Here is a 16,434-nt window from a genome sequence, read left to right as displayed (position 1 = left end):
AAAACATTTTTTCAGGACATGTCGATGAAAGGATATCTTCACTACGGAGGTGACAAACTGTTGGACGCCAATTTGGACATCGACGTGTTCGCCAAAAGATCTCAGAAAATCTCTATAGTTGCAAACGTGCAACGGCAACAAATCCCTAACGGGCAGAACGTGACCAGTTTGGTGGAAGTGAACAGCCGTGGTCAACAATTGAAACTCGACTTGAAATCTCATTTGGCAATATCGAAAAAGCAAATAGGATTCGGAACTTTCTTCACCTACAACAACGTCAAACAGAAACCGAAGACACTGGGCGCCCTCTACTCTGCAGACTTGAATCACGTCTCCTTATTGATCACTTTACCTGACAAACAACTGATCAGGGATAACTGGAAGTTCGATATCACGAGAAACACTCAAAAAGTGCATAGGGAATTGTCTCTCTTGGACAACACACCTCAGGTTTTGAATTTCGAGGCGAATGACTTCAATCGATTCAAACTTGAAACTTATCTTAAAAGTGAGTCCATATTATATTCCTCCATTTCAATTGCTATGTTCTATAATTTCATCGTGTCTTCACTTAATCTTTTTTTAATATATCATTTCTTAAATGCTTCATCGATTTCAGACAATCCTAATAACAAAGCTGTGCTCAATGGTCAAATGGTCCTCGGTCAATTGGCGGAGATTCACGCGCATTGGTTCAAAGATGGGGTGAAGAAGCATCTTTTCCACGCTTTGGTCAATTTGGACGAAAAACAATTCCTAAAACCCGACTTTGGTTATAATACGGAAAATATAGCTGAACTTGGAGTAAGTAAACTGGATTGATCGTTAACGAGGAACGAGATTATGGGATAAAAGTTATCGAGCATGATTTAAATTTTTCCAGAAAGTTATCAAGAACAAGAATCTGGACGTTATTAAGGACGCGAAAGACGTTTACGGATACGTACTGGACGAAACGTCAGCTGAAGGTTCAGATTTTGTGGACCATCTGGTAAAGGCAAAACCGAGCTTCCAATCGCTCGTAGAATATTACGAAAAGGAGTTGAACAAGTTGAAGGAAGAAATGAACGCCGATGAAACTATCCAAGAAATTCAGGTTACCTTGTAAGTATTGTTTCGAAATTTTTATTTGTAATTACGAGGAATTATATAATAATGCGTTTAGATATTTCTCATAAAATGAACTATCTAATTATCTTATATACGTTCGAGATAATTTACGATGTTCGTTGTAAAAATATTTTTTGATTCCTCTGAAATATTATTATAAAATAAGTTAAGGGTAGATGATTAGATGGAATATTTTATGCGACATAGTCAGCAGTCATTGTTCGAGTAAAAATAAGAAAAAGAAAGTCATATAAGTATTTTATAAATATTTTATAAAGAAAGAGAAAAGAAAAATTAAAAAGAAAAATACGAAATAATAACAAATTGAAATTATATGACATTTTTTTCTTATTTTTACTCATAGAATATGTGGGCATCAAATGGCGGAAAAAATCCTGGACATCCTGTATGTATATACAGTACTACATTTTATCATATATATTATTAACATTCCAGATTTTATTGCATAAAGCATTACGATATTAAAAAATATATAACAAATATATAACGAAATTTAAAAATAATAACAAATAAAAAAATCGTGGGAGAAAAACTTAAAATTTATTCTCAGACTATCAATTTATTATTATTTATATTCAATTTTAAAATCTGATACTATGATAAATACTTGATAAAAGAGAATTAAAAAAATAATTTATTTTTCAATGATCCAGCCAATCATCCTAGGATTAACAATAGTTCAAGTTTAGAAAAATTGTCCCATCTACAAGTTTTTCTCTCACGAAGATTAAAACGAAATTTAAAATTAAAAAAAATACGATATATTCTTTTTCAAGGCGCAAGTATTTCGGCACCCTTTTCGAAATCCTCACGGAAACCATGAAACGAATCGCCCACGGTTTGGAGAAATTGAAGGAATCGTTGAACAACCTAATAAGCAACGTGAAGCAGGCCGTCAACTCGATGTACCCTAAATTAAAGGAATCGTACGACAAGATATTCCACCAAATGTTGGAAATCCTCGATGCCGTGATAAAACTCGCCAACACGTATCTTCAAGCGGTACTGAATTTGATAAACGAACACCAAAAGGAAATAAAGGACATGTTGAACGTTATTTCCGGAATGAGCCAAGATATCGTCAAGATCTTGTTCAAGGGATTGGAACAGATCAAGCTCAACTTGGACCAGTTCTGCCATCTGCTTATTAACCAATTGAAAGCTTTGCCGGCTTACGAAACCATAAAGGAGAGGTTGGAAGAGTTGAAGAACTTCCAAATACCGGATAATATTTTGAACTCGCTGGAAGAATTGTGCAAACTTGGGAAGAATATACTGCCCACCGAGGAATTAAGACATTTTGTCGATATCACTTGCGAATATATTATCAAACTCGTGAAACGACAGAAGGTACGTTCTACGAACATTTTTAGATTTTTATTAATTGCAATAATCTTTTTGGGGATAAGCTTGGCGACAAGTCTTTACGCTTTTATTAAATTTGCATAATAAAATTGTACCATGTATCTTTCTTTACGAATAACATTTTTCAAGAGAAGAAGATTTTCCTTTTCTACAATTTTGATACTATTTTACAACTGGTTTCATTTTCTTTTCTTCTCTTTTTTTTTTTATTTCTTTTTTATAACGTTTCCCTTTATATTATTATCATCTAGCCACTCGCATTACAGAACCAGAAATGTAAAAGGTCTTGGAAAAATTTTCGTCGATGGCGTGTACTCGTCTAAAAGATTATTACCATTTAACTAAATAAGTTGAAGAAGTAGGCCAAAAACTTTCGCACGCTATGCCATGTATCAAAATGAAAGATCTCCCGAAATAAAATAGGATAAATCTGAAGAAACGTTTTTTTTCTTTTTTTTCTTTTTTTCTTTTTTTTTTTCGATCTACAGATCAACGATATGAACGAGCTCAAGAAGATCTACTCGAGTTTGGTGGCCGCGGTTCAATCAATCGTGGCTCTGGCCCAGAAACAATCATCGTTGGAGAACATTTGGGGATTAATCTCGATTCAGACCCCGGATCTCGGCCTTTTGTCCAAGTTGCCGACCATCTCAGCCTTAAAGCTCTCCGTCTGGAACCTCTTGCGTAACAGAGAGTTACCAACGCTTGAGGATCTGTATTACACTTACAGGTAAACGAATTTCTGAGAAGTATGTGAAGCGTATTCAATTGTTACGCGATGCAAAACCGGTTAAATTATAGCGACAGATGCAAACTAATACGTTGCACCTCCGTTTTAGCTTTACGCGATTTTCAAAGAAGCTATTTATAGCATTTCCTGCTGTTACGACACATTTATGACGGATGTATTACGGAATTGCTTTTGTCTTTTGATCACTAGTAATTATTATAATTGTTTGAGAATTTCAATTTGCATTTTGCACATCTTTTTTTATTTTAGATTTTACTCAGATGATGTAAATTATGATATCGGAATTATAAATATAAATTTTTGAAATCGAAATACATAGAAATTTTCCTATAAAGCGATATCTTTTGAAAATATTTTTTAGCCACGGATTTATAAGTGTAATTTAATGATTGAAAATATTATGTAAATTATCCTTTAAGGAATATTTAGAAAATTTAGAAATTTCTCACGTTTCAGACCGACGCCACTGTTCAGAAAGTCGGGTGTCGTTACTGACGGGGGACATTTCTTCACGTTCGATGGACGTCACCTAACGATGGCTGGATCCTGCACCTATATCCTTGCACAAGATATGCAGGACGGCAATTTCTCTGTCGTGGCTAACTTTAATAACGGTATCCTTATCAGTGTCACGCTCACCGAGCCCAAGGAAAGCATCGCGATCAAGAACAACGGAAATGTAAGTGATAACATTCGTATACAATTTTTTGCAAATCATCGATTGCAAACAAGAAAAGAAATCTAAAAATGTTCATTATTAGAACAGATAGATAATCAACATCTAATTGCAAAGAAGAAGATGCGAATGCAATTTTATTATTCTCCATCTCTTCTCGAGAATAATTTACAAAAATTTCACTTTATCATGGAATAATTCGAAACGATTGTTCTCGAAAATTGCTCCACTCAACTCGCGAAATTTTCAAATTTATTCCAACAATATATTCTGAAGAAATAATTTCTTACGATGTTAAATACACGCGGTTGAATAATGCCTAGACACGGAGGACGTAATCGCTCGCTTTTCAGATCCTAGTGAACAACAAACCGGCCGATTACCCGGCGCACACGAAGAATTTGCACGCTTATCTGTTCCCACCGTACGGCAATATCAAATCCGATTACGGTGTTCGCGTTTCATGCACGAGCAAGGCACCTATGATTTGTGCTGTCCACGTTTCCGGCTTCTACCATGGCAAACTGCGTGGAATCCTGGGCGACGCGAATAACGAGCCGTATGACGACTATACTTTGCCCTCTGGAAAGGTATGCATTTGTCGTGTCGTGGCGAAGTTTTTTAATGCCTTCCTCGCACACGAAACTTGGCAATTCGTGGAAGTCAAAGCGCTCGTGGATTAACAAGGTATTCACGTGCCGAACCTGGTATCGTTCGATCTTTAAAGGGTAACGGTCCTTCCACGATTGCGAGGAGGGTAGATTTAGAGACCGAATTGCAGACCGATTGCAGAAATATGTTTTTTCTTTTTTTTTTTTATTTCGAAATAAATTTATTTTATTTTACGTGCTGAACTAAACGATAAAATTTCAATTTGGTTTCTAATGACTTTTAATTTAAATTAAAAACTCTTATATTTTATTATTTAATTTCTATTTAATTTCAATTCTTGTATATTATTTTTTATGAGAATAATTAGTAAAGGATTATGAAATTCATTGGGATTAATGTTACTTGAAGAAACGAACTGAATAATTTAGTGAGCAATTTTTTTTTCGTATTATTCCTCAGATCACCGAAAGTGGAACAGAATTTGGAAACGCGTACAAATTGAAGAGTGAATGTCCAGAGGCGACCGCGGTCGAGCAACACAATGAACGTACCCCAGTTTGTACCGATTACTTCACTGGCGAAAATTCACCATTGAAGTACGTAAAATTGTTATTTTGTTTCGTTACGTTGATTACATTATTCCTGCTCTTAATGGTTCCGAGGAAACAATTTCATCGGAATAACATAACGATGATGAAATAATTACAGATCTTGCTTCAATATCGTCAAACCGTCTCTATATCGCGATGCCTGCGATCATGCAATTGCCGCTGGCACACCGGCTGGAGCTTGCATAATAGCCATGGCTTATCATTATGCTTGCTATGCGCAAGGAGTCATGTCTACCTATATACCATCGTCTTGCAGTACGTTCCTCAATTCTACAATCTTTATAGAATAGAATCCAATGATATTCAAATTTTGATCCCATTTATTTTTCGACTAAATAAAATTTTGAATAATAAAGCAAATATAGCGAATTCTATAATCTTTATAGAATTTATAGAATTCAATGATATTCAACTTTTAATTTATTTTTCGACTAAATAAAATTCTAAATTTTGAATAATGAAGCAAATATGGCGAATTCTATAATCTTAATCTTTAATTCTATAATTTTTATAGAATAGAATGCTATTCAAATTTTGATCCCATTTATTTTTCGACTAAATAAAATTCTAAATTTTGAATAATAAAGCAAATATGGCGAATTCTATAATCTTAATCTTTAATTCTATAATATTTAAAGTAAAAAAGAAATAGAATAAAATATAAATAAAATTCTAAATTTTGAATAGTAAAGAAAATATAGGGAATAAGAGAGAATTCGATTCTTTTTTTAAAATCTTCTATTGAAAATTTTAAATGACATAATGATTTTTACATATATATATCGGATAAACGGTAGAATGATAGAATAAGATTTAATTATCGAAAGTTTTACTTCTTTTAAATGTAAAATATTTTTAGCTTTTAGACAACAAAGTGAACACTAGTGAAGATCGTATCGAAGGAAAAAAATTAATTATTTTCCATTTACTTTCAGCAAATTGCAAAGTGGGCGGGAACAAAATCGACATGGGCGACTCGTTCAGCGTAAAGGTACCGAAGAAAGAGGCTGATGTTATTTTTGTAATCGAACAACAGATACCGAATGATAAAGTGTACAAGGAAATGATTACACCTTTAATGTCTGAACTTAGGGAGGAATTGAAACAACAAGGAGTAACGTAAGTCCCTTCTATTATATTTACGTACATTATACGTCTTCCATTATTTCTTCCAATGAAAATTCCAAGAAATTCTAATCAATTGTAATTATTTTTCTCTGAATAAAAATTTCATTCTTTTTTAAAAGAAATATTAAATATATAATTATATATAAAATCAACGAAGAAGAATCGAGTTATTTAGAATTTTTCAATCACACCATAAAGTATAGTGAAAATATCCTTCAAAAATTTCCAGATATGAATTCTTGTCGATTCGTATTTATAATTTTTTAAAACAATTGATTTCACAGAGACGTGCACATTGGATTAATCGGGTACAGCGAGATGATGAAATGGCCACAACACTTTACATTAAATGGCGATACCAACATAGATGGTGAAGTCAAAAATATGAAGTTTGAGGAAGGAAAACCAATAATTTCTTACCAGGTAATTCTACAGAAAAAAAAATATTTTTTAAAAAAATTTCTCTCGAAATTAAATTTATCGAAATGATGCATTTACATTATTTCGTGACAAACTGTTCTTTAAAAAAGAAAATTCATCGGTGTATTAATTTTTTCCACGACACAAAGAATTCATAAATTTAATGCATGAAAAATTCACAAGGAATAATGTTTCTATGTCAATTCATTCAAATAGATGAATGACTAACGTTATTGTTAGTAACGTTAGAAAAATCTTGAATGAAATTCGAATCATTCTTTCATTCGCACGAGTATATATTTTATTATTCCATTAAAGCAATACATAATAAATCCGAACTAACGTATAATGAAATAAACATTAACGATCTATCTGGAATTCCATCGTACTTCCGGTCGACGTGAGATGAAATGTTTTTGCGCGCCATCATTCGACCGACATCATTAATATTCTCGTTTAGTTAAGAAAACAATCTCGTTTCGCGCGAGATTTCTATACATAATTGATTCAATTATTTTTCCATACATAGAAGTTAAATCATAATTCCTCATCATATTTTTACTCGAAACGTGTAACAGAATTTCTTCTTTTTTTTTTTTTTTTTTCTAATATCATTCGAAACGTCTCATTATTTATTATTAGCATATTATCATTCGAACAATACCGTTTCGATTTGAATTTGAAATTACGAAGTTAAAAGTTATCGAACACTGATCGTAATTTGATTTATTTTTATGATATATATATATATATTGCAACAATGTGATAATCGATCAGCCAATAAATCTATTCTGCTTTTTTCTTTACTCGATAATTATACTCGTCAGCATAATTTATAAACAGTTCGCGGAAGTCATTGTTATATTTTGCGCGTTAAAAAAAAAATTAACGATTTCTAGGAAGCGAAAGAAGGCAATACGGAAAAAAAAATTGATTATCTACACCAGAGAATGGATGTCGAATTAGGTACTTTCAAATTGACCGATGCTTACGAGGCAGCTATTCGATATCCATTCAGACCTGGTGCAGCGAGGGCTGTGGTCGGAGTGATCGCGAACCCCTGCGAGAAGAGTCCATTCCCCATTTCGGTAAGTTTCTATTTTTTATATAAAACATTTATATTCATAAATATTTCTTTTCCATATGTAATATCCCTTTAATAATCCTCGTTTCAAAGGATCGATTATTGGTAAGAATCTTTCAAGGATTGAATTGGGGAGGTAACTGTAACACGATGGCAATTTATAGAGAAGTCAAAGTTCGGCATTAATAACCACAGTAATTAATCAGTAATTATCAATGTAATTTTGCGTGGGTAGCAATCAGTCAGAATTAACCAAAATTAGGAGTAATTAAGCAATTATCTCTATTATTATCTCTATAATCCAAAATCAATTCATTATTATAATCTACCGATTGATTGGCCTATGCGTTTCGAGAATCCATTAATCAATGTCAGATATGTACTTGGAAATAATTGATTTTATTATTGAAATTCAAAACTATGACGATTTTGATTTGATCAATCATTTTTAGATAGATTATTATTTGGATTTTTAGGAATTAGAAATATTTTGGTTATAAATAAAATTATTTATGACATGTAGAGTATTTCTTTTAAAAACAAGATGGAAAAAAATTTTCTATAATTCTGAATAATATATTAACAAACTTTATATCATTCTATTAATTCTATTAATTCAAAAATGTCAATAGACACGTATATTTGCATTTCTCTATTTTTCATATTTCCTATACAAATTTTTAAATGCAATTATATAATTAACACTTTAAACTATCCATTTCTAATTCCCAGTTGCAGCAACTTAGACTTTTACTCGGTCTTAAAATATATCGTGATTTGGGACTCACCTATTACCACGTGTCGTATCCGAAAGAGCTTCTCGTCTCGGGCAAGCCTCAGAAAAATATCGTCGCTTACGACCAAGACAACGTGTACACGTTCGCTGACAGCAAGAAGAAACCACTCACCGGAAGCACCGACATGAAGAGCAATCTCGTACCGGCGATCAAGGACGTCTGCGCTGACTTCGCGGTTTTCGTAAGTGATCCTCAACAAGTGATCCTCATCTATTATTAGGGATTTTTTTTTTTTTCGAGCCCGTCAAAAGTTAGAAACAAAGTGTTGAGCGAATCGAGCGTTATTTACCTCGAGATCATATTGCAGTCTGGCGGTGCGGCGTTCAGCTCGAACAACTTCTTGGACGCCAAGTCGAATCAGAAGAAGCAATTCGTCCAAGTGGCAGCGAAGAGGATCGCAGATAGCCTCGTCAACGTAGAATTTGAGAAAGATTGCTCGTGCTTGTACGAATACGGTATGATAGGCCGCTCTAAGTGTAAGATCGTAGGTCGAAAGGAAGTTCCGGTAAGTAGTCCAATTTCCGTTACTTAGCTCCTTTCCTTTCCTTGAAACTTTCTATAATGCATGAAAAACATTGTGAATTGTTTCTTTCTTTTTTTTTTTATATATCATTTTTAAATAATTCCCTCATGTCAATATAATTTTTCTATTATTCTATTGAAAAATTTAATTTTAAATACGTATTTGAATGTACACGAAGGTTAAATATTAATTTAAATATTAAATAATAATAATAAATTGTAATTCTTGTTGAAATAACTTTTATTTTCCAGTGATAAAGTTGAATTTTCAGGTAGATAATAACGTCGTGTATTATATATCTATTTCAGAGATCCGCGAAAGGAGGAACGAAGGGTTAAAGCGAGACCGTCGCGCATCCCAAAATAATTACTAATTAATTTAGGTGTATTGTGTTTGTTACTTTGTTATACTACGGCAGACGTATTTTCGATATTTGTAAGCAAATTAAGATCATCATACCTCCCAGCGACAGGGAGGGCCACAATTAAGAGTAATCACCGAGTAAAAACCGAGGACTGAAAAAAAAAACTTCATTTCCTTCCCGTTGAAATTCGCTTCGATGATTTTTTTTTTTTCCTGTAAATAATAATCTTTTATATTTTTTCGCAACAACGTTGATACGAAAAAACACGAATTGTTCCGCAACGTGGCCCAACTGTATATCGATCACGACTTAGAATAAGTTCTTACCCTGAAGTAAACACAACAGGTATTAATAACGTTAAAATGTGTGCGACAAATAAAATAAAATGGATATATTATAATTTGTACGAATGTTTAAAAAAACGCGATGTATCCGCGTCCACGTAATACGGGACATCGATTCGATTTACGGTACGATTTGTACGGCTTACTTTTATTAAATTAAGATACCGATGCTGTACGAGACTCGGGGGGTTAATCTGAATTCAATACCGACCACCGTACTACCGTTTATCATCGATACGAAACGATTTTACGCGCTAGATGATATTATGGCTTGTGAAGAAATATACATACATTGTTCTTAAATTTATCGTATCTTTGATTTCATTTTATTATTATTATATCCTATCCTTAATTCAACGTGAAAAGAAAATTTTAGAGGGATAATTATGATGATTGAAAATTAGAAAAAAAAAAAAAAGAGATGAAATGATATCTATTATTTCATCAAAATTTCATTCAACACAAATCATTTTTTTATAGATATAGTATTCTTGGAAGCCAATAAAACAATTGTGAAAAAATTTTAATTAAGTATATAATACGTTTCTTCTAAAATAATTCTATTCTCGATATTTCTTTTTTAATTTTTAATTTTCATAATCATTCAGATTTATATTTAATTAAAATCGTCACAATTTTTTAGAAAAAAAAATGTGTATATATATATATTTTAATTTATGGAGATCAAAGTATTTTTGCTAACTGAAATATAATTAAAACAGAGTTTTAAAGGAAAAAATTTATTAAAAATTGAATAGTCAAAAGCAATGATTCCAAATCGAAATCGTATCCATTAATGAATATTCATGAATAATTTAAAATAAAAAAAAAAAAATAAAAAAATAAAAATTATAACTAATCATGAAATTCGAATGAAACGTCGACTCGTTTGTCTTTGATTTTATCTTTTGAACACAACAAAGTTTCAAGTATAATTATCTTCACGCTTGCAATGTATATTTTAAATTGTATATATTAATAATTTACAGTAATTGTCCTCTTTAAAAAAAACATTTCGCTTCTATTTTTATCTATTCATTTTCATTCTTTCTCATTTTTCTTCCTCAAACTTGTTTTTTTTCCTCATTTCTTTCCCTTGACAAACTTTTAAAACATAATAACTAAATATCAACTATAATTCTTTTTTAGGCACATTTACGTGATCGAAAAGTTTTTTTAAGCATCTCCCCTTTTAAGCTGTGACGTTATTGTACGTCAGTCACGTTAATGCATGCACACTATTTATGTTTCTCATATAATATATCTGTATTTGAAATCAAAATTTCTTGATTGGCTTAATGAGAGAGATATAGATTAGATAACGATTATCAAATATTATACTTATTTTTAAAATGTTTGCGTTAAATTATCTGTATCTTTGTTCTTTTTATGATTAATGATTAGAATATTTTGAAAATTTACAAAAAAAACTCGCGATAAGAGGTGTATTTATTCACTCAAGTAAAGACTCTTATCTCAATTATTATTAATTATAAAATCTCCGACTCCGTATTTTTGTTTATCTATTTATTTTTAATTAAAATAATACAGATAGGTTATCATGTATCAATAAAATGATTTAGATTGCTCAATTTAAATCCTTTTTGATCTCTGAAGTGAAACTGAATTATTTGAATTGTTGATAAAAGAAATTCAACGCAATATATATATATATATATATTGTACGATATACGATGTGATAAATCTTATCATTAAACATACACCGGCTAAGCTCGAATTAAAATTGAGAATTAGAGCGTAACTCTACTCGACAATTCAATTCGAGAAACCTTATGCTTCGTTGTGTAGCAAATCGAATTATTTGAAAATCTTCATTGCATTTTTCCTCAATTATTTTTTTCCTGTTATATATACATAGAGCATAAAATTTCAATATATTTCCATAAATTTAAATATATTTATTTTAACTTCAAAATATTTTTTCCTACAGAAATTTGTCTCTTTAAGCTATATTATTTCTTTACAATTGTTCATAAATGACATTCTTCTTCAAAATTACGAATTTTAAAAAAATAATTTATTCATATTTCTACCTTTTTTTTTCTAATTATTAAGTTATTAATTTTGATCGATTATTTCTTATAATGATTCGATTTCATTTATTTCTTTACTTTTATAATTTTTTTTTTTTTTTAAAATTAACTTTTCTATTTTAATTCATCTGATATTGAGAAAAAAAAAATTGAAAAAGGAAAGGATTAACTAGTATTATTGTTGAAAAAAGAATCGGCTTGCTACATAAAGATTTCTAAATGAAGCTCGAGATTCACTCGACGACATACAAGTTGTATCTATAATCTACAGCAGACAGATCTACTTCGCTGACCTACTTGTCTGATGCGAGACTACTTAACCCTTTGACGACCACCTCTTCAACTCGCGCGGTCCATCTGGTTTGCACAGATCGTTGACATTATGGATCCATACAGCTATTTCTGTGTTCGTATAGTTATACGTTATAAGTTTGCATTGCATAAACAAATTTATTCATAAAATTCCTATATATTTAATAGATTTTCAGATTTGTTTTCATAAAATCTTCTAAAATCTCATTATATTTTTAACATATTCGTTTTTTTCTTTGATATATCTATTTTTAATTTATTTATTTTTGATCTATATATATATATTTCTATCTATGACTTGTGAAAGATGAAATTTTAATTATCTCTTTGAAACAGAATTTTGTTCTATAACGACAAGCAGTTATCGCAAAGCCGAGATTAAATTCTTCCTTGAAGAAACAATGGATTTTTACAATCAAACTATTCTTTATATTTTTTTTCCTTGCATATTTATTTTCTATCCGATTTATTCAGTGAATCGCAATCTTCTTCGAGCAAAGAATTAATATTTTTCAATATTTTCGTTTATCATTTAATCTAATCTAGCCATTTCAATGGAATGTAATATCAAAAATGATTTGATCAAAAAATCGATAGATTGAAATCGATAATTAATTTGTGCTAATTTAAAAAAATGAGGAACATTTGAAATTATTTTCAATTTAAAGAAAGCTAAATTGTATCATATTTATAAATATCTATTGTATAAAAATTCATTATTATAACAATAATAATAAATATTGAAAATTTTTGCTTATATAATATATATAATAAATATTTTAAATCAACAGGTTATTGATATAAATATATATTTCCGCATAAAATAATAAAACATTCTATTTTCAGTCTTTTCTAATTTTCTAAAATTAATATTATTTATTACAATTTACATACATATGCATATATATGCATACATAAAATATCTATTATTTAATAATGTAAAAAAAAATCAATTACAGTTAATATTCTTTTTCACAAATTTAATTCACTTACATGGAAAATGGGTGTAAAAAAGTGATAGTATTTGTTAAAGATAAAATAGTTTCTTATATGTGATGAATTTAAAACTAACTATAAAAATTGCCTATCATATTAAATTTAGAGATAAAAAATATCAATTTTTGCTATATTTACGAGAATATAAATAATATTCATATCGTGTTAAATGTTGAAATAAATAAATATTAAATAACAATTAAATACAATTTTATTTCACTAAATAAATCAATAAATTATCGACGATTTAAAGTAAATTTTTTTCCATGATGCACTATTCTTAGATATTAATTTTTAGCGATCATCACTATTATTATGTTCATAATTAGTTCATTATTAGCAAATTTACTTTTTTTCAATCAATTTCAAATTATGTAAATTGAAATTTATCTTTTAGAGTTACATGTTTTCATGATATATTGTGTGTGCCATACTTAATTGAGAAAAAATTTACAAGAAACATATTCGTTATCACTGAAGCTGAGATAAAATAATATATATTGGCGATTTGTCATATTTTGCTATATTCAACAAATGCTTAAGGAAACAGAATAGAATAGAATAGAATATAAAATACAAAGAAAATATTCAAAAAAAAGTGAAAGAAAAGCGTAAATTGAGATGTATATATATAATATCATTTGGTCGAAATTGGGAAACTCAATTTAATAAGAATATATGCTCTTATTAATTTTTATGAATTTTTTTTATATCATTAATTGAAACTTTCTTAAAAAGAAGTAAAAATAATCAATTCTATCTACATTGAAAGTTTTCTTCTAGCTTTTTAAATATTCCTTAAATAATAATAATAATAAAAAACAGATTATACAATAAATATTACTTTAAAATTTATTATATTTAACCCATATATTAAAAGTCTTATATATTTTCCCAAAAAGTTCTTTAATTGCTGCACTGAGCTTTTCAATTGTAAATAAAATTCACATGGATACAATAATTAAAAAACGCTATAAATTTTGAAAATGGATTTATAATTTATAAATTAAAATATACCATATACAAAGCTTCAAGTCTTCGCTACGGAATGGAAATAGATAAAAGACAAAATAACAACGATTTAAACAAAATCTAACGGTGGAAATAACTACCTATGAAACTACTGCATCATTCAACTACATACATAAGGACGTTGACAATGACAAGGATGCCAAATCTCATTGATATTGCTGAAATAAAAGTGAACTTTTAGACTTAATTTCTATTTAAGTAAATTCATATCAATCTTATGTAACAATTTCAACAGTTTTAATGAGAAAGGAATAATTTTCTTGCGATATTATGGCAAAAGGCACACTCGCCATTGCACGTCCTCAATCTTGCATTTTTAGGTTAGATTTCAGTAAAAAAATTTAACTTCGATCACCGACCTGCTATCATGTAAAATGACGGAAGCGCAAATTTTCGTTAATCAACGTTTTATTTTACCTATGTTTTTATGACAAAAAAGAAAGAAACTATCTGAAGAATAATCGTTGTACGAAAACAAGGATCAACGATTCTCGACTACTATGAACACGATATGTTCGAAATATTGTACAGTAAGCGAACAATACGAAATATTACGAAACGATTATTTTAAAACGATTAACGACGCCAAAAATTGACAAAAATACAGTTTAGAAACATCTACACGCGTCTTATCTAAACACAAAAAAATCACCCAATCGATTGGACGTAAAAAATAATAATTTAACGTTGCTCGAAGATAAAGTGCATCTACCAATATTTAAATAATTTTTATTGAATATCATAGATAATATGAATTAGCAAAGATCATACCCACAACTTTATCTCTCCTTTCAAACAAAGAACAATGATTGTTCGTAAACACTGATTATATATACCTGCACGTTTTCTCTGTGGTCTTCATTCTTTTTCTCTTCCACTCATAACACATATACTCTGTTTCTCTCGTTCTTCTTTTTTAATTTCATATTTCAATTTTACTCTTGAATTCATTCTTTCTTCTCTCTCATTCTCATTTTTTAACACATTCACTCATTCTCGCAACATCGGCGACAGAATCGTCTAATTAACACTTTATGTGGTACTTAGAGAGCTCGCGCATTTGTGCACCTACATACACAATCACACGTATATTTGTATTATGCACGTTATACGTATCCGTATATGTGCATATGAACCACAGCTGCATCTGCATCTCACACGCGTCTGCACCTAAAAGTTACATTTATTATTACATGATTGTACCTAACAAGCATGAACTTTCCATGATCGAATTGTCTCCCGAGCTTACGATTATAAATATATATATATATATGTATATATGTATATGTATATCTTGGAAACCAAGGGGTCCTCTACGTTCGTTAAGCTGCGCTTAAATAAACTAGTACGTACAATTATTTCTTCGTCGTAACTGTAAATTTGTACCCGCAAGAACGAAGTTTTCATCGACGTACAGTCATCGTCGCGTCAAGAACCACAAGAAGTACGTCTTCGTGCATCACAGACGCCTCGGCAGATGTCTCACCAATCAATCGTCAACGAATCAATTGTTGACTATGTAAATAATTTCGAATATTTGGCGCGAAACCTGCGTAAAGTGTTCACCTTTTAGGTCTTCTTTTATAAAGTAATTAAAACAAACCTTCTCGCAGGTTCACACGCTTATTTTGCTTATCATTGAAGTATAAAATACTTCTAGAATTTGAACTTTCTAGCTGACATAAAACCTGAGATTGGTGTCGAAGATTATAATGAAATTTGGACGTATTATTTTAGAATATTTTAATATATTTTTTTATTACTGTACAGAATGTTTCGAAAAATAAATTATTTTTAAATATTAATTTGTTTTAATTAATTTATCTATTAGGTTGGCCAAAAAGTTTCATATTCAAAATTTATATCATTAGATTATTGATTATATCAATTCCTTTCATATGATTTTTTTATATTGATATTAAAATCAATAAGTAAATATAATCAAATATTATATTAAATCAATTGCTGCGATTTTTGTATTAAGGATAACATGGATAAAATATAATTTTATAATTATATAATAATATTAAAGATTAAATTAAATAGTTTAAATTAAATTTTATATAGAAATGCAATGTATTTTTGTTAAATGGAAATTGTAATTCTTTATATAAATTTAAGGATTGAATTTATAATATAAAATAAGAGAAAATGCTTAATAAATGCATAATATATAAAAAAAATTCCAAATAATTATATTTAACTAAATTAAATATAAGCTAAGAAGATATGTG

General features: G+C 29.7%; 1 protein-coding gene and 1 long non-coding RNA gene across 2 annotated transcripts in view; one reads left to right on the top strand and one right to left on the bottom strand.

Annotated features, from left to right (window-relative positions):
- The window catches only part of LOC408961 (apolipophorins), a 36,369-nt gene extending 26,256 nt beyond the window's left edge, over window positions 1–10,113 (top strand). The window contains exons 12-27 of the mRNA XM_026442500.1: window positions 16–508; window positions 620–804; window positions 884–1,104; window positions 1,475–1,516; window positions 1,908–2,481; window positions 2,985–3,226; window positions 3,704–3,926; window positions 4,277–4,513; window positions 4,995–5,131; window positions 5,244–5,401; window positions 6,082–6,265; window positions 6,559–6,697; window positions 7,594–7,782; window positions 8,511–8,756; window positions 8,883–9,080; window positions 9,407–10,113. Coding sequence (XP_026298285.1) covers window positions 16–508; window positions 620–804; window positions 884–1,104; window positions 1,475–1,516; window positions 1,908–2,481; window positions 2,985–3,226; window positions 3,704–3,926; window positions 4,277–4,513; window positions 4,995–5,131; window positions 5,244–5,401; window positions 6,082–6,265; window positions 6,559–6,697; window positions 7,594–7,782; window positions 8,511–8,756; window positions 8,883–9,080; window positions 9,407–9,436 — 3,498 coding nt within the window. The 3' untranslated portion in view covers window positions 9,437–10,113. The remainder of the gene's footprint in view (window positions 1–15; window positions 509–619; window positions 805–883; window positions 1,105–1,474; window positions 1,517–1,907; window positions 2,482–2,984; window positions 3,227–3,703; window positions 3,927–4,276; window positions 4,514–4,994; window positions 5,132–5,243; window positions 5,402–6,081; window positions 6,266–6,558; window positions 6,698–7,593; window positions 7,783–8,510; window positions 8,757–8,882; window positions 9,081–9,406) is intronic.
- Window positions 10,114–14,142: 4,029 nt separating this feature from the next.
- LOC107964798 lies at window positions 14,143–16,003 on the bottom strand. The gene is made up of 2 exons (XR_001703837.2): window positions 15,554–16,003; window positions 14,143–15,370 (listed from the first exon to the last, which is right to left on the bottom strand). It is a non-coding gene; the product is annotated as an uncharacterized LOC107964798 (long non-coding RNA).
- Between the last annotated feature and the right edge of the window lie 431 nt (window positions 16,004–16,434).

The sequence above is a fragment of the Apis mellifera genome, linkage group LG8 (genome assembly GCF_003254395.2).
Source record: "Apis mellifera strain DH4 linkage group LG8, Amel_HAv3.1, whole genome shotgun sequence".
NCBI classification, from domain to species: Eukaryota; Metazoa; Arthropoda; class Insecta; order Hymenoptera; family Apidae; genus Apis; species Apis mellifera.
The sequence above is the reverse complement of the archived record's forward strand: the minus strand, read 5'-3'. Positions and strand labels throughout refer to the sequence as shown.